The sequence below is a fragment of the Rattus norvegicus genome, chromosome 2 (assembly GCF_021556685.1).
Source record: "Rattus norvegicus strain SHRSP/BbbUtx chromosome 2, alternate assembly SHRSP_T2T, whole genome shotgun sequence".
In the NCBI taxonomy this organism is placed as follows: Eukaryota; Metazoa; Chordata; class Mammalia; order Rodentia; family Muridae; genus Rattus; species Rattus norvegicus.
This window is the reverse complement of record NC_141535.1, coordinates 228,645,323-228,667,708: the sequence shown is the minus strand read 5'-3', so window position 1 is coordinate 228,667,708 and position 22,386 is coordinate 228,645,323. Positions and strand designations below refer to the sequence as shown.

General features: G+C 44.4%; 1 protein-coding gene across 1 annotated transcript in view; it reads right to left on the bottom strand.

Annotated features, from left to right (window-relative positions):
• Dnajb14 (DnaJ heat shock protein family (Hsp40) member B14) overlaps positions 1-22,386 on the bottom strand; it is a 43,491-nt gene that overhangs the window by 4,492 nt on the left and 16,613 nt on the right. The window contains exons 3-4 of the mRNA NM_001109193.2: positions 14,883-15,028; positions 1,770-1,955 (exon numbers count right to left, since the gene is read on the bottom strand). Coding sequence (NP_001102663.2) covers positions 1,770-1,955; positions 14,883-15,028 — 332 coding nt within the window. The remainder of the gene's footprint in view (positions 1-1,769; positions 1,956-14,882; positions 15,029-22,386) is intronic.

Here is a 22,386-nt window from a genome sequence, read left to right as displayed (position 1 = left end):
ATTCAAAGCCCAGCCGCCATGCCCACCTTCTTGGAGGTTACTAAAACAATGGCTGTTTGTTTTGAATAATGAATGTTTACTGTGTGATCTTCTTGCCTCCACCTTCTTAAAGACGTGGGCTCCCAGATCCAGCTTCCCTACATTCCTTTGTGAAAACGTGGGGAAGAGTTCCTCAGTAACACCTCAAACATGAAGGACCATCATGGTTGGTGATTATTTCTAGAAACCTTAGGTCTTTATTCTGAAAATTCTGATTACTGTAATTAAACGAATCAAACCTATCTAGAAATCCAAAGACAACATTATAATTAATGTTTTTAAATGCTAATATATCAAAGTGGATCCCAGATGGACACCAAGTTCTTTTCAAATGGGGTGAAAAAACCAGAAATTGCTATTACTGACAAAATAAGCCACATTATAACTCACCAAGAACTGAGAACTAACTACTAAGAAGAAAATTATTGCTTCAAAGATTTCTGACTGTTCACAACATATATTCAATCAAAATTGCTAGTTTAGTAACTTTTCTTCGAGGTAATGGGTCTCAGTTTGTTAAAACACAGGTTGCAGTTATGGTCATTCATTTGTATTTTTACAACTCAAGGATGCTTTGCAAAATGTCCTATCAATGACAACTCTTTCTCAATGATATTAAAAGAGCCATCAGGTCAAATTCTCATTTTGAATGAGTACCTTACATTAATGCCATGAAACAACTTAGAGCTTAAAGAAACCATTCTTTGAGACCCCATATGAACAACAATGCCAACCAACCAGAGCTTCCAGGGACTAAGCCACTACCCAAAGACTATACATGGACTGACCCTGGGCTCCGACCTCATAGGTAGCATTGAATATCCTAGTAAGAGCACCAGTGGAAGGGGAAGCCCTGGGTCCTGCCAAGACTGAACCCCCAGTGAATGTGATTGTTGGGGGGAGGGCGGTAATGGGGGGAGGATGGGGAGGGGAGGGGCTAGGGGGATGTTGGCCCAGAAACCAGGAAAGGGAATAAGAAATGTAAATAAGAAATACCCAAGTTAATAAAGATGGAGAAAAAAAAAGAAAAAAGAAACCATTCTTAAATTTATTTCCACATAAGCAATGCACAGTAAGTAAAAATAAGAGTTTATGCTACTTACACTAATGCGGTATGATCTACTTAGTGGAAACCTACACTCCCTGACACCCTCGTTCAAATGGTTATTCCTTGTTCAAAAGGTTTGTGTGTCAATCAGACTGTCTACTATTTCAATGAAGACAAGGATGAAGACATTTATGTACACTGGCATTAATGTCTATAATGTCATTTGAGGTGCCAAAGGACTAATGTCAGTCACTACCACATACCAGAGGCGTCTGCTAATTGTAACAGTTATGATTCACTGCTTCAGGGTTTCCTGTCTATATTCCTTTTCTTCTCTTTTTAATAAAACAAGGTATCTACACTCAGCCACTATTTTTTAAAATTAAAGTACTCTCTGGGAGTACTAAGAGGCAGGCTTATTAACATTGATAGCCCCTAAAATTTTCCCTTCTTTGATAGAAAGCCAGCACTGTGGAAAATGCAGGGAGACCCTCATGCTCAAGCCTGCAACCCCAACACTTGAGAGACTGAGGAGGGAGAGTTGCTGTCAGTTAGAGATTAGCCTGGGTTACACAGGGAGTGCCATGCTACAGTGAAACTCTGTCTCAGAATCGAACAGTGCAGATGGAATGCTGGAAATCTATAGGCAGTCTAGCTAAGGGAAGACAGTTGACCCGAGTACCTGAAGGAAATCCACCGCCAAAAAAGATATTGAACAGGTCTTCCGGAGTTATGTCAGCCTCGCAGCCGCGGTGGAAGTTGAACCTGCCGTTGCTCTGGGGACTACAGGCTTCCTCCTCGCTGCCTGTAAGGTCATACTGTTTTCGTTTCTCTGGATTGCTTAAAACGGCGTACGCATTTCCGATCTCTAAAGAAGCAACAAATAACAGCATTGGAAAGCGGTCTTTAGGCTGTGGAAAACTGCCCTGCGTGCAGCAGCACCAACTCCAATATTGTTTGAAACCAAAAATCACAAGACAGTAAAAAGCAGGATGACTTCTTTTAAATATTAATGTACATTTTGTAACATCGCATGTTATCTCTCAGTATAGCTTTCTGTGCTAGCCAGCCAAGTCTTCCCACTGCATGGAAACAGAGGGACGTCGTCTATCCTACCCCAATATTGCATCAGAGCCTCTAAATTCCCACTTCCCCACTTGGAGTTCTCAAATCCAGCTGTTCATCAAGACTGTTCAACCTACGCCCTGTGAATGTGGGTCACATATCTATAATCCCAGAACTTAGGAAACTCAGGTAGGAGGACTAAAAGTTCAAGGCCACCTTTACAAACCAAATTGTTCAAAATACCCACAGTGGTCTCCACCATGTACTGAGAACTTACTATGTCTGTGCTTCACAGAAGGATCCCAAGACTTACTTGACAAGTAAGTTGTTTGAGGTCAAATACTGAGCACAATATAGATATGTACTATTCCAAGACACCTCCACTGAAATCTCCTTTTCTTTTGGCACACTACCACTCACTTCATTTCTGAACGTATTTTCCTCAAGACAGAAAACCCCAGGGGAGAGTAGGGCCGTCCATGCTTCCACTGCAATGCTCAAGGGTTCAGCATCAAGTCTTTTTTTTTTGTTGTTTTTTTTCGGAGCTGGGGACCGAACCCAGGGCCTTGCGCTTGCTAGGCAAGTGCTCTACCACTGAGCTAAATCCCCAACCCCTCGGCATCAAGTCTTAAGCGCTGTTTCTGTTATGTTTTGTTTTTGTAGTGGGGTCTCAGTACATAGCCCAGGCTAGCCTTGAACTATTAGCTCATTTTGTGCATGTGCATAATCAGGAATGATTACTGCTCCTTATTATCCAGAGAACAAAACACAAATTATATTTCGGTGTTCAAAACTTTACAAAAAGGGCTAGAGAGATGGCTCAGCGGTTAAGAGCACTCACTGCTCTTCCAGAGGTCCTGAGTTCAATTCCCAGCAACCACATGGTGGCTCACAACCATTCATAATGGGATCCGATGTCCCCTTCAGGTGTGTCTGAAGACAGCAACAGTGTACTTACATACATGGAATAAATAAAATAAATCTTAAAAAAAAAAACTTTGCAAAAGCCCATTTCTACCTTACTGTCATTTGTTGTACATAAAAGATCTTTTGATTCATTTTTCTATAAATACTTTACATTGTGGTAATTATAGATTCACATACATTTTAAAAAGTAAGTATCTTCTATATTTTTTTATCTAATTTTCCCTAGTAATAATATCTTATCCATTAGAGCAAAAAATCATAAACAGAGAACTGACATTGACAGTCAACGGAACATAGAACATTCTATAGCCATCTTTCTGGTGCTCCAGTTCTTCACCGTGTGTGTGCACGATGTGTGTTCTGGGCACGCAGGCGATGGCTACAAACTGGTGGACTTGGTTCTTTCTTTCTTACCACCTTTCCATGGGTCCTGGGGATGAACCTTGGTCACTGGGTTTACAGAACTAACTGAACCATCTCACTGGCCCTAAGGGGTCCTCTTTTACAACCGCATTCAACTCCTGTCCCATCAGACCTCTCTCCAGTCCCTGGCAACTACAGAGCGATTGGCCGCTTCTCAAATGCTATGGAGTCTAGGATGCTGAAAGTCCGGAGTGGGGAAGGTGCGTGCCTAGAATCTCAGCACGCAAGAAGCTGAGGCGGGACCCTGAGTTCGAAGTCAGCCTGGGTTGACATAGTGAGACCGTGTTGGACAAAAATAAAACTAACAATATTGTATAAATAACAATATAAAAATAGGATCATTCATGTAAGTGAAACTCTGGAATTGGCTGTTTTCCATGAGCACAGTCCCCAGACTGATCTGACAGTTGGGTGTCAGAAGTGTGCTCACTTTATTACTACATAGTATTCGTGCATGGGCACAGCACTGTTGGTTTAACTGCTCGTCCCCTGAATGACAGCTGGGCTCTTACTAGTGTGGGCTACTACAATAAAGCTATCTGCCTTTGCCACAGGTTTATGTATAAATGTAAATGTTCACTTCTCTGGGATAAATGCCAGGAATGCATTGCTCAATTGTATGGTAGCTCAGAATTCGTTTTTTGATCAACTTCCAAAACTGTTCTGCAAAATTATTCTCATTTTACTTCTCCTCAACAATACATGAATAATCCACTTCCTGCGCCCAGAACCACTTTAACAAGAGCCACTGGGACTTTCTCTGTTAGCCATTAAGATAGGTGCACAGCACCCGGCATTTCTCTAACGGGTAATGATGCTGAAACCCTTTCATGGACAACTTTGTCACGTGCAAATCATCTTCAGTAAAATGCCATGCCATGTGCGCGCGTGTGTGTTTGGTGTTGTGTAGCACATGTGTGCATGTTTATGTATGGATGTGTGTGTGTGTGTGCACGTGTGTGCGTGGGTGTGTGTTTGGTGTTGTGTAGCACACGTGTGCGTGTTCATGTATGGATGTGTGTGTGTGTGCACGTGTGTGCGTGGGTGTGTGTTTGGTGTTGTGTAGCACACGTGTGCGTGTTCATGTATGGATGTGTGTGTGTGTGTGTGCGTGCGCGCGCGCGTGCATCTGTGTTTGTATGTGTGTAAGGCCAGAGATAACCTTGGCATTGTTCGTTGGCTACAATCTCACACTGACCTGAGCCCCCACAAGTAAGCAGGACCGCACCGTCCGTGAGTCCCAGGAATCTAGCTGGGACTCTTTGGGTGCACTGCCAGGCTCTGATCTTAACATGGGTTCAATGGGTCTAACTCAGGGCACTTCACTGAGTTACCCTTCTGCATCTTTTTAACAATACTTTTAAAAGCTTTTATTAGCATACATTCGTTATACATAATGATGAGTTTCATTATGAGATTTTCATATGTGCATATATAATGCATTTTGATTATGTTCACCCCCATTACCCCATTCCTTCCTGTCCCCTCCCACTCCCTCTTGTTCCTGCCCACTCCCTCTTATCCACTCCCACTTGTCCCCTCCCACTCCCTCTTGTCCCCTCCCACTCCCTCTTGTCCACGCCCACTCCCTCTCGTCTAAGCTCACTCCCGCTAATCCTTTTTTTAAATTCCTGACTAACCCTACTTCTACTTTCAGGTCCTAAGGTTTTTTAAAACTTATTTCGTGTGCGTATAATGCGTACAACGTACACACATGGAAGTCAGAGGTCAACTCTGTGGGGGTGGCTCTGCCTTCACTTCTATACGGACTGCAGGGATGAACTCTGCTAGCTTTTTCACCCACGGAGACGGTCCCCTGGCCCCACCTCCACATCCCTTTCTGTGTATGCCTCAATTAGTTAGAGTTGCTTACAGCAACATGGGCTGCATACAGGAGCATGAGAAAGTTACAATGCTGTACCTGTGAAGAAATGTCCCTTCCGTCCCAACTGCCTAAAAATCTTCCGGAGGAGACGGAGCTCCCCAAGCCCTACTAGCAACTGTTTACCTAGAAATCTGGAGAGAGTCTTGTGAACCCCGCATCATGATGGAATGTTGAAGGGACCAATATTGTGCAGTCTTAGGCAATCACAACCTTAGCTGATGAGAGTTCAAGCATGCAATGACCACGTCACGCCCTGAGGGAAGCATCCACATGGTTCCGGTTCCTGAATTTGGAATGGGTGATTATGCAAGCGCGCGCCTCATTTAGAGTTAAGAACGATACTGGTTTTCATTCTCATTTATTTTTAAAATCTTTTGACAAAAGGTGACATCATACTGCCAGGGACCCGAGTGACCCTCCTGTGCAGCCTCCCTTACTGCTGGGACTGTGGGAGTGCACCAGCAAGGCTAGCCTGGTTCTTAGGCCTGGTTTACCTTGAACGCTCACTTCCCACTGTGGAGAGCTCTCACGTGAAGCACTAGTCCTCTGTTGCATGTGTGTTGACACATGTTTCCTCAGCATGCAGCTAAGGTCTCCAGACTTTTAACAGAGACAACAACAACAACAACAACAACAACAACAACAACAACAATGACCTTAAAATTTCCCTTTAATTTTCCACGTATAAACCACGCTTCTGGTATTAAGTCTCATGGAATCATTAGCTAGTGCTATGTCCTAAAGATTTGTCTCCATAAAATAAAAAGTTTGTTTTTATTTGTAGTTTTGACCCATTTTTGAGAGTTCTGTTGGTTGTTTTATATAAAACACGAGACTGCAGCCAAGGCTGGTTGTGTGCCTGTGTGCGTCCACCCATTCAAACCCCAGTTCTTAGAAAGGCCCCCTAGGAGGCGAAGGAGTTAGCGCTGTACTTAAGAACATTTGCTGTTCTTTCAGAGTTCCATGTCCAGCGCCCACACCAGAAGCTCCCAACTGCCTAGAGCTCCTGCCCCAGAAAATCCAAGGCGCTCGAGTGGCTTCCACAAGAACATTGCACACTAACACAGAGACACAGACATACAAAGAAATGGGGAAATGGAGTTTTTAAAGGTTACCCTCCCTCAGAGAGAGCTTGGTCTAAAATCAACTGGGTATAGTAAATGGGTCTTTTTTTCTTGGTTCTCTATCCTATTCTGTGTTAATTTACGGGTTATTTCTTTGCCAGCACCCTGTAATTCTGATACCTGCAACTGCACAGAGAGTACAGGAATCAGTTGTGCTGAGCATGCTCAGGCCAGACGTAACCTATAACCTGCTGTTTACCTTGTGAGCCCTTCTGCTTCTCCACATGGATGAGAAGAATCTCGTCTCCTCGGCTCAATATGGAGGAGAGACTGAGGTGCCAAATGGGTATCACCTGTCCTCTGTTCTCAATGTGTGCCGTCTTCTAGCCCACGCAGGGACTGTGCTGCATTGTTCTACACAGTCTCTGATTTTTTCATCATTATTGCATCATTTCCAGAATTAAAATGCAATACGTTTGCTAAACTTATAAGTCTTTTAATTTTTATAAATGTTTATCTATTTTAAATTTTCAGTGTCTACATATTTCTTGCTAAAATATAATACAGTTAATTTTATGATAATTTTGTATCTGGTACCTATGGAATTTTACTGCTAGAGTTTCTACAGGTCCCTGGGGATGTTCGTTTGTTTTAGCAGGCGGCCACGTGTGTTGAAAACCTGGCAGTCACTGACCATCCCTCTCCACTCTGACAGTTCCTCACCATAACAGTGACTGGGACACAGAGTGCAGGCTGAGCATGAGTGACCTCCATGCGCTTTCTTGTCTTAAGATTTTATTTTATGTTATTAATTACTGTGTGTGTCTTTAATTTCCAGAAGGTTGACTGAGATGTCTCTCATTACAGATTTCTTTTGACTTAACTGCTTGGGGCTCATCCAATTTCTCACATCTAAAAGCTTGTTTATTTATTAAAGATTTATTTATTTATTATATATAAGTACACTCTTAACTGTCTTCAGACACCAGAAGAGGGCATCAGATCCCATTACAGATGGTTGTGAGCCACCATGTGGTTGCTGGGATTTGAACTCAGGACCTCTGGAAGAGCAGTCAGTGCTCTTAACCGCTGAGCCATCTCCCCAGCCCTTATTTACCTATTTACATTGAGTTTGAGAAATCCCAACTTTAACCATTCTAGAGACTTCCAGCTCCGTCTTCCTTCCTGCTCTCGGAGCCCGCTGACATCAGATCTTCTGTCACAGCTCCATGTTCCACAAGGCTGCTGCTTCCACTCTGTGTGGCTTTCTTGGTTGTCTGAGTGGGCAGTGCGATGTCTCTAGTTCATCAGGTCTTGGCTCAGCCTGCCCTTTCTCCCGTCCGTACTTTAGCAGGTGTTTCCGATCTTGAAGTGATGGTCAGTTTCTACTCTGTCCAGACTCTGCCCTCCTCTGGTGATCCTGCTTGGGGCACACATCTTTGTTCTTCAGGGCAGCCGGATCATCCATGCAGCAACATCTTTGCTACACAATGCTGGCTTTCCTGTCTTCTCCATGTGGGTGCTAACAGAGTGAGTTTTGAAGTCCCCCGTGAGGTCCTGGTTCTTGGGATGATAATTCGGTTCTTTTGTCTGTTGTGAGGGTCTGCTTCTTAAATGTTCTGCTTTAGCTTCTCTCTCTCCTGCCATCCCAGTACAGCAGGGGACACTATCACACCACTGCTGTGCAGAAACACATCTGGGATCCTTCCCCCCAGACTCTGACGTCACCAAGTGAGGTGGGAGTGGGGACCTCCCCACAATGCTGGGAAGAGAGGGGGTCGCCAGACTCGTGTTAGGAATGCAGTTGTCTCCTGCTAGGAGAAGGGATGCCTCATTGCTGTGTTCTATGTGGTGTTGTGACACCAGGAGGCTATAGTCTTGTTACTTCTGGATGGTGGCAAAGTGCTTATGGGCTGCTGAGTGGTAAAGCACTGCCAGCACCTGTGGTGGGTTTCCACATCACATGAGTGCTCTGACAGCATACACGATTAGCCTCTGTGCAGTCCCGAGAAGACATGATTGGTAGGTGCTGAAGGTAGGAGGTGAGGTCTAAGAGGAGGTGGTAGGCCTTATGAGCCATGTCCTTGGTGCTGTATCTTACCTTCACTTCCTTCTGTATCTCCCTCCTGTGCTTCCTTTCTGCCATCATGTGAATACGCTTGCCGTGAATACCCCTTCCCTTCAGGACAGTTCTTAAACCATACACCAAAATAAACCTTGCCTCCCCTTCACTTCTGTGTGCCAAGTATCTGGTCAAGCTGGTGTGAAGGTGACTAATGCACCTCAGTGGGAAAAGAACGGCCGTGTGTGTCCAGGGAAGCAGAGGTGTAGCCCCCACACCATCTCTACTGACACTGTGGAGGGATCGGAGAGGTAAAAGGGACTGTACAGCATGAATGAAACTGAGGCTCTTCCTGAGGCTGGAGAGCCGGTTCAGTGGTTAAGGCACTGTTCTTACAGAGGACCTGGGTTCGGATCCCAGCATGTACATGTGACTCACAACTATCTGTGACTCAGTTCAAGGGCATACATGAGGTGCACATGCATGCATAGAGCCAGGACACTTACATATAATAAAAAGTAAATAGTTAAAGAAGGAGGGAGGGAAGGAAGGAAAGTGAAACTCCCAGTCCTCCCCCATCTCTATCCCTTAAGTCATACAAAGGGTGGGTGTGAGGTCAGTCTTTCCTGTGGCATTTGGGAACTTTCTCCACCCACCCCCACCACATTTCTTGGTGTTTTGAGGCTGCCATCACCTAATCTGGAACAGTAAGGTCAGATCTACGAGACACTCAGGTGATCCCTGCCACACTGCTCCTGAGTGCTGAGTACTGAGTTCCTCCACCTTCTCATGACCCTTCGGTCTTCTTATGTCCGCCTGACCTGCTCATTGTAGAATGCCTAAGCTTTTCAGCTGTTCTCCATGTGGGGAAGAAGGACAAAATATGTATTCTAGTCAAAAAGCCACTGGTGTTTAAACCACTCTGCCATGGTCACATCCAAGCCTTTACCTTCTCTCTCCTCTAACCATAAGTACCAGACATCTCACGAGAGCCAGTTCTTGCCATGGTATGATGCTCCAGTGACACTCGTTTTAATGTTTTTCATTTGCCATCTTCCTTCTGCTTTTGTGGCACTGAGAGTAGGTTACTCACGAGTGCTAGGTATGGGCTGGAGAGATGGCTCCGCAGTTAAGAGCACTGACTGCTCTTCCAGAGGTCCTGAGTTCAATTCCCAGCAACCGCATGGTGGCTCACAACCATCTGTAATGGGATCTGATGCCCTCTTTGGGTGTGTCTGAAGACAGCTACAGTGTACTCACACACATGAAATGAGGAAATAAATAAATCATTTTTTTAAAAATAAAAAAAAGAATGCTAGGTAGGTACTGGACCTTTCACCTGTATACCCAGCTCTTTAAAAACATAGGGGATCTCAATAGTGACCTAAGCTGCCTTAAATGCATTCTGTATTCTATATTCCGTATTCTGTAGCTCAAGCAAGCCTTGAACTTGTGATCCTCAGAGCTTAGTCCCTCAAGAACTTGGGATCACAGGGCTTTACAAACAGGCTCAACACTGCGTCATCTCTCTGACTTTTCCTCGGCCATTCCTTTCTGTTTGGGTATTTAGTTACAGTGAGTCTCCTGAGAGGAATGGAATAAGTCAGTTCATCTTTCCGAGTCTCTATTTTTTCATCTATGAGAAAGGGATGACACTGGTTCCATGACTGTTCACTCTGTGGGGAAGAGGTCTAGGCTAAGGCAGGTCTCATGTAACCTTCGCTGGCCTCCCTTTATGTCTGAGGATGACCTTGAACTCCTGATCTCCTGCCTCTATCACCGAAGTGCTCACATTATAGGTGTGTCTGTGCTCTCACAAGAATTTAAATAAACATTAAATAAAAAAAAGAATAAGAAAAAAAAACCCAGGAATGAAAAACTACAAAATTCTGACAGGTATTAGGCTTCACTGTAGGGTGGACATTTCGGGTGAAGCCTGTCTCCCTACTTTACAAGTTACAAACTCTTTGAGAATAAGGAAATCTCAAATCACTTCACTTAGATAAGAAAAAGCCGAAAGGTAGAATGAACATCTTTGCTCTGAGAGACGTGCCCTTGAAGTCCACACTGTTAATATTAAACTATAAACCTAGCCCAGGCCATAGCGCGTGATCTGCAATTATTTATGAAACAAACGGCTATCCCATGCTCTCTTCTGTGAGGTTCGTGTGTGTGCTGACAATGGAACAGTGTACTGAAATAATTTCCGACTTAGTGCTGGACCACTGAAGATACTATGTCCTAGTTTGGTGGCCTGCTTCTGTTTTGTGCTTGTTCGACGGTGATGCTGGATAAGTAATTAAAGGCCTTGTGATCGAGAGGCAAGGACCCCTAAGCTACACCCAACCCATGTCCAGACTTGGATGGTGTGTGTTGAGAGAAGAGATAGAATCCACGTCACCAGGATGATGTATAAAACATGCTTATGTTGTAAAAGTCATTCTGCATGATAAATATTTCTTCGCTTTGGTAAACTTAACAAGTTTCATGGGAAAGACAAACCAGCCACATTTGGGTTTACTGTCCTAGGAACATTTGTTTCCTTTATTTAAAAAAAAATGTAGCATTTAACTTAAGCCCTAAATCTAATTATGGTTATTTCTCTATTATTGAAGAAAGAAAAATAGGAAAATAACCTGCAAATGACTTCCACTTTCTATCAAATAAATGGTGTGATCAAACACTTATCTTAGTTTCCATATAAAAGATCAAAGAGGGGGCCAGCAAGATGGCTCATCGGGGAAAGGCGCATGCTGCAAGCTGATGACCTGAGTTCAATCTCCAGGACTTGCTTGGTAGGAGAAAATCTGCTGCAAACTGTCCTCTGATTTCCACAAATCTGTGTGTACACATGTAAGCCCATGTCCAAGCTTGTATATGCAAAGATAGACATATTAATTAATTGATTGATTAATTAATTAATTGAAGAAAACACCAAGACATTGTCTCTGATTAGAAAAAACAGCTTGACGTCTCCCAGCAGGAGACTGGCTAAGAAAGCATCAAGTACTCAGGAAGCCCACGACAAATGGAGCCTGCCTGCTCCTGTGACCACGGCTGCCAAGATGGCTAACTACATTTGCTCACGGAAAATCTGGGGTTACAGGCTGGGGTTTCTGTCCAGTTTCTAGTGGGTGAAAACTGGCTCAGAAACCAACTCCCAATTCTGATCCCCTTTGGGACTAATTAAACTGGCATTCTGATTTATAGATAACCACCCGCATACTGACTGTGTGGGCCTCTCCCCCAGAGATAACCACCTCCCAGCATGCTGGTCAGTAAGGATTGTCTCCCTTATAAAGCCAGACATTAAACCATAATTATGACACCCGGCCTTCACAGCCGTCACTGTGAGGACCCACTGAGTGTCTGGCTGGCTTAGTGTGCGACACCTGTGGCGTCTGCTGCATCAAAAGAGCAACAGTGAGGCTGTGGTACAGACACCATAGTCTTAGTGTTGTCCTAAGAACCACAGTGCTCATAAGACTTTGACGCACAATGGGAGAAACTAGTTTAACATTCTCTGAGGTTTTCGGAGTTTTTGTTTTGTAGAACTAGAGACCAAACCCTACCTTGCACACACTGGGCAAACATTCTACCCCCAGCTACAGCACCGCAGGTACAGCCAGCCCGACATCCTCTTTCGTTTTTTTAAAGTTACTTTTGTTTTATGTGTGTAAGTATTTCGTCTGCATGTATATGTGTGCCTTGAACATGGCTGGGGCCCACAGAAGTCAGAAGAGGGCATCAGATACCAAAGGACTGATATTATAGACACTTATAAGCCATCGGGTGGGTTCTGGGATTTGAACCTGGATCTCCTGGAAGAACAGCCAGTGCTCTTAACTGCTGAGCCACCTCCCCTGTTTGTTTATTAGTTTTGAGACAGAGTCGCATACAACTCTGACTAGCCTTGAACTGACTATGTAGCCAAGGAGACTCAGAACTCAGGATTCCCTGCTTCTGCCTCCCAAGTGCTGGCTTTACAGATGTGCAGAACCACACCTGGGGCCAAGCCTAATATTCTTAACATTAGAAGAATTAGTACTGGGTACCTTTTGTTTTGTTTTGTTTTGTTTTTCAAGGGTTTTTCTTTGTGGTCCTGGCTGTCTTGGAATTTTTCAAACTCAGAGAGCTGCCTGCCTCTGCTTCCTGAGTGCTGGGATGAAAGGTGTGTACGACCATGTCCTGGCCTACTACTGCTCACTTTTATGCATATGAAGAGCTTGCCTGGATGCTTGTGGCACATGGGTGCAGTGCCTGTGGAGGCCATGAGAGAGTGCTGGGTCCCCTGGGGGCTAGAGTTAAAGAAAGCAATCCAACCTGGGTCCTCAGAGCACTGGGTGCTCTTACCACAGTGCTATCACTCCAGTTCAGGAAGAATTACTATGGCCAATGTTATTTGGATCGCCCATTGTCAAGATCTGTCATAACTTTACTAAATCTGCCCTGATCATCTTAAACACACATTCTGAGTGCTGACACTCTCCAGCCTTGCTTATGCCCCTGCACTAGAAATCCTATATGGTGTCTTTCTTGTGTGGGACCGACTGAGTTTAACCAGGGCCACCTACGTGATCATGGTGTTGGAGGTAACCGCCAGAGTGTGGCAGGCTCAAGAGAAGACAGGAAAGGGTTTAAGTTGAACTCATGGCGAACTGTTACAATACTGTTTCCTGTGATTTCTTTTTTTAACTTTTTGTTTCATTTATTTATTTATTTGTGTATGTATGTATGTGTGTGTGTGTGCATGTGCATGTGTGTGTGTGTGTGTAACCTGTAGGAATCAGTTGTCTCCTTCCACCACATGAATCCCAGGACTCACACTCAGGTTACAAGGCTTGGTGACAAGGACCTTTACCTGCTCACCCTGGGTTTCCTACTCTTTCTGTGCCACTGTTACCTTAAGGAAGTGGGGCCTTCCTCCCTTTGCCATAAAAACAGCTTTGGCAGCGCTTCCACTGGAATATAATATTAATTCCCAAATGCATTTTCCTTGGCAACTTCCTTCAACAAATAAAACTGTCCTGTAAACAATATCCTCCCTCCCCTCCCCACTCGCCTCTCCCTCTAGCTGTGATGGGAAAACAAAAATGAATGTTATAGTCCATTGCTCTACTGGCCTGGGACTTTCTATGTAGACCAGGCTGGCCTCAAACTTGTGATCCTCTGGGATCTGCCTCTTGAAAGCTGGGGTTATAGGCATGCTCCACAATACCTAGATTATAAACAATTTATGAAAAACTAATCTTTTTTGAACCATTATAACATAACACCTCCTTTGTTCTATTCTTAGACCCCAGCATGTTACTGGAAACACCAAACACTGCCCTCTGAATATCAAATTCTCGAGAATCAACAATCCCTAGGTTAAATGTTTCACTCCGGATAACACATTGTTACAATGAAACCGGAAGAAATCATGAAATTATTGCTATTGTTCTTTTACTTAATAATACACTCAAGGCACAGGAGTCCTGTGCCAGCATCTTGATCTGCCAGAGAGAAGCTACCGAGTGCTTCCTGGAAAGGTGAAGTTATACACCAAACCAGGGGAGGGAACAGACAGCTGTGTGATTTTCAGGTAAGATGAAAATAGAAATCAAATCGGTTACCTAATACGTACTCCTATTTTACATAGTGTTTACTAAATTCACCAAAACTTTAAAGAAGATTAGGAAGTAAAACAGAAAACACAGACAAGAGGAAAGTAATCAATTTGGAAGAAGCAGAAGAAATCACATCATTAACCCAGGGTATAAAGAGTGTAAAACTGTGCTGTGCACACCTGTGACCTCAGCGCTCAGAGGCAGGAACGCTGTCAAGTTCATGGCCAGCCTGAGTTGCACAGCAAGACCTGAGCTCATAAACCCAAGGACCAGAGCTGCAACTCAGTGCCAGCAGCTTTCCTAACATGGCATGGCCTTGGGTTTGAGTTCTGGAATCACAAAACCTGACCAGGTGTCATAGAAATCTAAGAGCACTACCAACATCCCCGGAACAGCCTGTCTAGGAAATCTCCATTCTGGGCCATGTCTAGAAAAAACCCATAAAACTCACTTTTCGCTGACTTGGGGCCATATGTCTAGGCTGGAAGGTAATGCAAACCAGCAGCCTGAAACCCACTAGAAGGCACGCCTGGTACCTGGATGTTTCTCAGGAATGTGAATACCAGCTTGCAGACTTTTGCAGCCATGCAGCTTCTGCTCGGCTGAGTAATGGAAGCTAGTCCTAAAGATTCAAGGGATTGTTAGACTCTTCTTAAGCTGCTTTCTAAATGCACACGAAGAGGAGCAGAATTTCATATTCTGAAGCCCTGTAAAGTACATTCTAGAAAAGGCTGTGGTGAAGCTTCACGAGTTACTTTACTTTTGAAAGCATCCGTGGCTCCAGGGGCGTGGTTTTTGTCTGGATGAAACTTCAAAGCCAGCTTCCTATAAGCTTTTTTCAAATCTTCATCACCAGCATCTTTTGTAACTCCGAGGACTTCGTAGTAATTTTTACATTTGTTTATGCTGTGAACAAGAAACGATAGGGTAAATTTTAAGCAGGAATATGACGTCACTCTGTTAGAATGGTATAAGGAACATGACATCACTATTAGAGTGGTATAAGGGACATGATGTCACTCTGTTAGAACGGCATACGGGACATGACGTCACTCTGTTAGAATGGTATCAGGAATATCTGTGGGTGTGATGCAGGCTGTTTGCTCCATTCTCACTTTGGTAGGCAGACCACTGCTCCACCCACAGACTGTCCACAGTGTAGTTTGTCACTGCCACAGAGAGGTGAACCCCTGAGGAATACAGATGAAGCACAGTGCACTCACTGCAACTGGAGTGGAAGAAAGGCCGGGAAAGTGTGTCACCACGGAGGAGTGAACGCTGTGAGAACTTGTTAGTGCCCCGAGCAGATGGAGCTAAGCATGAGGGCAGGGCCAGACGCTGCACAGGGGCTGCCCAGGGGCTGCGCAGGGGCCGCGTGGCAACTGCGCAGGAGCGGCACAGGGGCCGCACAGGAGCTAAACGGGGGTTACACAGGGCGCCGCACTGGGGCCACACGGGGGCTGCACAGGGGTTGTACAGGAGCTGCAGTGGCCTGAGATCTGGAGCCAAGACAAATTATCTCCACACGACTGCTACTGAGAATTTAACCGAGTGATATCAAAAAGGATTGTAGGTCCTGTGTTAAAACATTTGAAAGTAACAACGGGGACTAAAATTTATCTGTTACATACGATTTCCATCAAGCTGTTCTTCGAGATCAGTTTGTGTTGGAAAACGTTCACCCGCTAACACTTGGGAGTGTTGGAACTGTATCGGGAATAGAGAGAAACGCTGAAGGGCTTGAGGGCAGTGAGGACTCTATCATGATGGCGTCCTATACCCTGGCATCCTGAAAGCTAAGGGGGGTGGGGGGCGAGGGCTGGCGTGAAGCTCACAGCAGAGGGCACACACAGCATGCAAGGGTGAGGTTCTGTGCTCACCTGTAGCAGCAGGGAAGGAAAAGCCTCCCTTTTCCTTTGAAACTTTAGTTAGGTCCCATATTCTGTGTCTTGAAAATGTAACAGGTAAGCTAACTATATGGCCTGGTCATGAGGAACAAAACTGGGAAACTATAAGGGAGGGAGGAAGAGAAGGGCAGGGAAGGAAGTGGGAGAGGAGAGGAGGGGAGGAGAGGAGAGGTGAAGAGGAGGGAAGGGAAAGTGGGGCGGGGGGCAGAAGAAGAAAAACCCTCAGAGACCAATTCAAGAAAGAGCCTAGGAAGATTTTTTTTCTCTCACTACTTAATGTATTTGCCACCACAGTGACTGGTACACAACAGATTCTCAGAAGACATTTCAGGGGTGAAGACACCTTAGCTCTCCCTTTATTAGGAAAGCACCCTTGACACTCTACGTGCATGGAGAGGAAACAAGAGAAGGTTAAGATTACAGAAATGGCAGTCTTCTCGGAGATGCCACTATGATGGGTGATTCCCCAGGACAGCAGCAGCTGGGGCACGGAGCTGGCCTGAGCCTGGGGACTCCCTCCATGTTCTGGGCCGAGCCCTCCAAGCTCTTTGGAGCATAGGGGATGTGAGCCCCCGAAGCCTGACACTTCCCACTGCTGGCTAGACTTTGGTCTTGCTTTGGTCTGATTTTGACTGTGCCCTAATTCTTTCCTCTTGGAGTAAGGAAAGTCCTGAACTCATTTTCTTTATAAACACAGGAGCCCACTGATGGCAGAATTTAAACTCTTACTGAGACTTGGAGTTTAGAGAGATTTTGGGTATTTTATTTTATTTTTGAGATAGAGTCTATGTAGTCCTGGCTGTCCTGGAACTCTCTATATAGACCAGGCTGGCTTCAAATTTACAGAGCTCTTCCCGTCTCTGCCTCCAGGGTGCTGGAATTAACACATTCACCACTTTGCCCAGCTGACTTCAGATATTTTAAAGAGACCAAATTTTTAACAATTATCTATTTTATGTATATGAGTACACTGTTGCTATCTTCGCACACCAGAAGAGGGCACTGGATCCCATTACACACAGTTGTGAGCCACCATGTGGTTGCTGGGAATTGAACTCAGGGCCTCTAGAAGAGCAGTCAGTGCTCTTAACTGCTGAGCCATCTTTCCAGTTTGGGACTCAATCTTTTTTAAAGATTGTGAGGCTTTTAAAGTTTGGAATATATTTTATATTGGTACTGATATTAATAGCATCTTGAGGACGATAAGAAAAGTTACGATCTAACAGTGATTACTTGTACGTTTAGTTGACAAAGGGTGAATTGTGCTGGCTAGTTTTATTTCAACTTGACATAAACTCAGTCATTTTAGAAGAGGGAAGCTCAAGTGAGAAAATGTCCCGCCAGACTAGACTGTGGTCAAGCCTGTGGCACCTTCTCTTGATTGATGATTGATGGAGAGGACTAAGCTCACTGTGGATGGTGCCACCCCTTGGGCTGCTGGTCCTGGGTGCTGTAAGAAAGCAGGCTAAGCAAGCCACGAGGAGCAAGCCAGTAAGAAGCATTCCTTTGTGGCCTCTGCTTCAGTTCTTGCCTCCAGGTTCCTGTCCTGACCTCTGGGTGATGATGGACTGCAAACTGTAAAGTGAAACAAACCCTCTCCTCCCCAGGCTGCTTTTGTGTCATGGTCTTTACCACAGCAACAGAAACCTTAACTGAGGCAACAGTCTGAACGAAAGTCCTAACCTGTGGAGACTCCTTCTCTCAGGTATGTTAGAGACTGAGGCAGGGCAGGTGTGGTGGTGACAGGTGGCGCTGCAGAGCATCTGCGTGCCAGGTGCAGCCCATGAGCTGAATAACAGTGTGACGGTTTGCATAAGCGTGTCCCAGGGAGTGGCACTATTAGGTGGTGTACACCTTGTTGTACTAGGTGTGTCACAGTGGGCATGGACTTAAGACTTTCACCCTAGCTGCCTGCAAGCCAGTATTCTGCTTAGCCGCCTGTAGACGAAGATGTGGAACTCTCTGCTCTGCCTGCACCATGCCTGCCTGGATGCTGCCATGTTCCCACCTTGATGATAATGGACTGAACCTCTGAACCTGTAAGCCAGCCCCAATTAAACGTTGTCCTGTATAAGACTTGCCTTGGTCATGGTGTCTGTTCACAGCAGTAAACCCCTAACTAAGTCAGGTAGGATAAGGCTTAGCTGTAGGTTGCCGCTGAGTTTGCTTTCTGCTATGGGGACCAAAAACAACCTGAGGAGGAAACAGTTCATCTCGGCTTGCCCGGAAATCCGCTACTGAGGGAGCACTGACGGGTGCTCAAAGCCGGAACTGAAGCGCCCACACAGCCTGGGGGACACTGTTTTGCTAGCTCACTCACCCTGGCTCACTCAGGATCAGCAAACGTTCACAGTACAACCTAAGCCCGCCTGCCCAGGGTGGCACCACTCCTGAGGGCTGGGGTGCTAGTGTAGGTTACGACTGCTGTGAAGAAACACCATTACCCAAACCAAGTTGGGGAGGGAAGCTCACTCAGAGTTCCATACAACAGTTGTCCATCATCAGAAGCAGCAAAGGCAGAAATTCGAACAGGAGAGAAACCTGGTGGCAGGAGCTGATGCTGAGGCTGTGGAGGGCACGGCTTCCTAGCTTGCTCACCATGGCTTGCTCATTGTGCTTTCTTATAGAACCCAGGACACCAGCCCATGGATGGCTCCATCCACGATGGGCTGGGTGGGCCCCCCTGCCCCTCTTCCACTGCTGCCCCTCTTATGGAGGCATTTTCTCAGTTGAGATTCCCTCCTTTTAGATAACTGTAGCTCATGTCAAGTTGCATCAAGATGCCATCTCCCATAACAATGAACAAACACAATTCCCCACAGATATAGCCACAGGCCAATCCTATCTGGGCAAACCCTCCATTGAGATTGCCTCTTTCTTCACGGTTGTGCCAAGCTGGCCACACAAACTAGCCAGGACAATCACCCACGTCCAGTCCTGCGTCACATAAACTCCTTACCCCATGCTGTGGTTTCAGTAGGAATGGCCCCCAACAGGCTCATATATTTGAATACTTGGTCATTAGGGAATGGGGATACTTGATAGAGATTAGGAGGTGTGGCCTTGCTGGAGAAGGTGTGGCCTTGATGGAGGAAGTGTGTCACTGGGGGTGGGCTTTGGGTTTTCAAATGCTCAGGTCAGACCCATGTTTTGTTCTTGATGCCTGCAGATCTGACTGTAGAAGTCTCAGCTCCCTCTGCAGCGCCACGTCTGATGAACGCCGCCATGCTTCTCTCCATGAAGGCTAACCATCTACAGCTGTGAGCAAGCCCCAACCAAACGCTTTCTTTTATAAGAACTACGGTGGCCATGTGTCTCTTCACTGTGATTTATCTTCCTTTCATTTAAAGAACGGGAATTTAACAAGGCCAGGGTCCCGCACCTGTAATCCCAGCACTCTGAGAGAGGCTAGAACAGGAGGAGAAGGAGTTTAGGATCAGTCTTGACTTCCAGGCAGGGCCTAGTGTAAAACAAAACAAAACAAAACGAAAACAAACAACAACCAAAAAAAAAAAAAAAGAGAAAAAAAAAAAAACCCAAACAACAAAAGGACACGGGAAGAGAGGGGAGACTGAAGCATACATCAAATCTGAAGCTCTAGTCTTGCTAATTCAAATGAGATAGAATTTCCTAGGAGCAGTCCCGGTGCAACTACAATTGCCTAGTAGATCCCACGATGGTCTTTTATGTTGAAATACAAAATGGTCCTTTTACAAAGATGCATTAAAATCTTCCAATAAAGTTTTTTCCCTCGATTTTTTAATAGTAATCACTGTGCATTTATTTAATTAAAGAAACCATAAAGAATACAAAATTACAACAATCATGTACCCTTTACATAAATGTCATGAAAGCAAAAACTCTAAGACAGTTTGTAAAGTATTCAATTAACCTCACGTCCAAGCTGCATCTCCCTAAGACACTGTTCCCATCACAGTAGCCATTTAAGCCAATCTTCTGTTAACACACGGGTAGTTTCTGTAGAGAACACTTTTCTCAGGACGAAAATGCATCGAGCATGCATAAGAAAAAAAAATATATATATATACTCGCAAACACATTAAAGAGTTTCTTTAGGGTATTACTGAAGAAAATAAAACCCAGGGATCGATTTGCTTCTTTAAAGCACCAGTTTTTAAAAAAAATCCCTCAAATTTGTAGTAAGTTGACTGACTGATTAAACAAGAGTTATTTTCAGCCAAAATTATTTCTAAGTATTATAAAAATGAATTTTAAAGCCAAGCAAAATTTGCAGAACTAAAACGAGATTATCTTTAGTGAGTTAATTCTACATCAGTACACTAGACATGTAGCTATTTTCAGGAAGAACTTGTAATGGGAAAGTATTCAAGTGAACAAAAACTTCCCCGAGAGCACTTGCTAACTCCTATCTAAAGCGTTAAGTACCAAGATATTTAAGAAAACATTTTACAATAATATCAAGTCACCAGTTTTAATATTAAAATGATTCTCTAATATATGCATTTCTGAGACATACATTAGAGCAAAGAATTCTAGGTATCACTACACTAACATGTATGGCATTTAAAATAATCTGTAAACTTTTAATTAAATGAGTTTACTTTCAATCTAAAACATTCAATTTTCTACCAACTTTAAAATCTGCCCCATTCATAGCAACTGGCTCACCTTTTCTGCTTTCCATATAAAGGTTAAGACTGGTGCTATTTAAAATGCTTACAGTACCAGTGGTTTATGGTAATGAATTAAAAGTTCTTACAAGATACACACAGTCTCTAGTATCTACAACCATTCATCCCAGATTTGCAAACAGAAACTACAACTAACCAAAACTTGATAGACTCTAAAGATCTGCTTGCAACATACTGACCTGACCTCTCTCTCTCTCTCTCTCTCTCTCTCTCTCACACACACACACACACACACACACACACACACTGTGGTGCAATAACTCTATAACTTGAACAGTTCATGGAACATTTAAGTGAATAGCACTTTAAAATGCAAAGTGATCAAGAGCAGGAACATTACACCCTATACCATATTATGTATGTTTCACTCGATTTTTAAAATGTTTTTCAACTCAGTGACACAGAGCTCGGTGGCTCTACGGCCTGTTCGCTAGTTACACAAGTTTTCTTCAGTCTTACTGTGTGTTCGCACTTATGCAACTGATGCAGGAGCATTGCGTGGCTTCTCCCCACTGAGCCAAACTGTTACTGAGCAACTTGTTTCATAATCACCTTCTGAATCAAGACAGAGTACCTTCCTGAGGAAAATCCCCTGTGTATAAATAAAACAAAACACAAGACGACAAGATGCAGGTTCTGGCCTCTCATCTGCTGCCTCACTGGGGCCTCATTTAAGAAGTCAACTGCGGATATGTTCACACTGCAACTAGGCAGCGTGCATACAGTGGACTGACTGAAATATTTCAAACAGCTTAGGGATTTGCTGAAAACAATGTTTCATAATTATATAAAACATCCCGTAAGGGGATTTTATATATACAGTTTACATTATATACAGAGAGATATACAACTTGTATTATGTAGAGTTTAAGAAATAGTAGTTATTGGCTTTGAAAATCGGTCTGTAATACAGGTAATGCTTCTAAAGTAGTTCATCTATCTATCGGGAATTGCGACCGTAAATACGGCTGGACCCTCAGTCTGCACTCACTCCATCCCACCCCTAAAGACTCTTTTCCTACTCTCCTCAGCTTTCAACCTCATCAACGGTGTCACCTCCAATCTCAGGAATTTACAGGGGCAGACAGAAGCTTGCTCAGGGCTTTGCCTGTCCAACTCTGGTGACATATCCGCTCCTGCTGTCAGCTGTCACTCTTTCACTCTTGGAATGTGCCATCCCCATTCCCCACCCACTAGAGTCCTGGAGGAAAACAAAAGCAAATACACAGGGGCATTCACACACGCATATTTCTTTTATTCATATAAATTCCTCTCCTGTGTGTCTATGTGTGCTCTCACACGTGTATTCTCTCCCCTCCTCATACACCTGCACCAAACACACACACACACACACACACACACACACACACACACACACACACACCCGTAGAGGAGAGGAGAGAGGAAATACAAATTTAAAAAATAACAGCAAATCTGGAATACCATTATTGTCCAAAATTTACAACTATAGTTTTGCTTGTTGGTGACATTTCCAAGCAAATAGGTAACTCTAGTCTGCAAGGTGAGAGGTGAGGTCACAAAATCACATACAATTAAATTTGTAATAAAAAATTTTAGGGGGTGGGGGGCTGACTGGAGTGATGTCTCGGCGGTAAGAGTAAGCTCCTGCAGAGGACCCAGGTTCAGTTCTAAGCACCCACAACCTTCTGTGACTCCTCCAGGC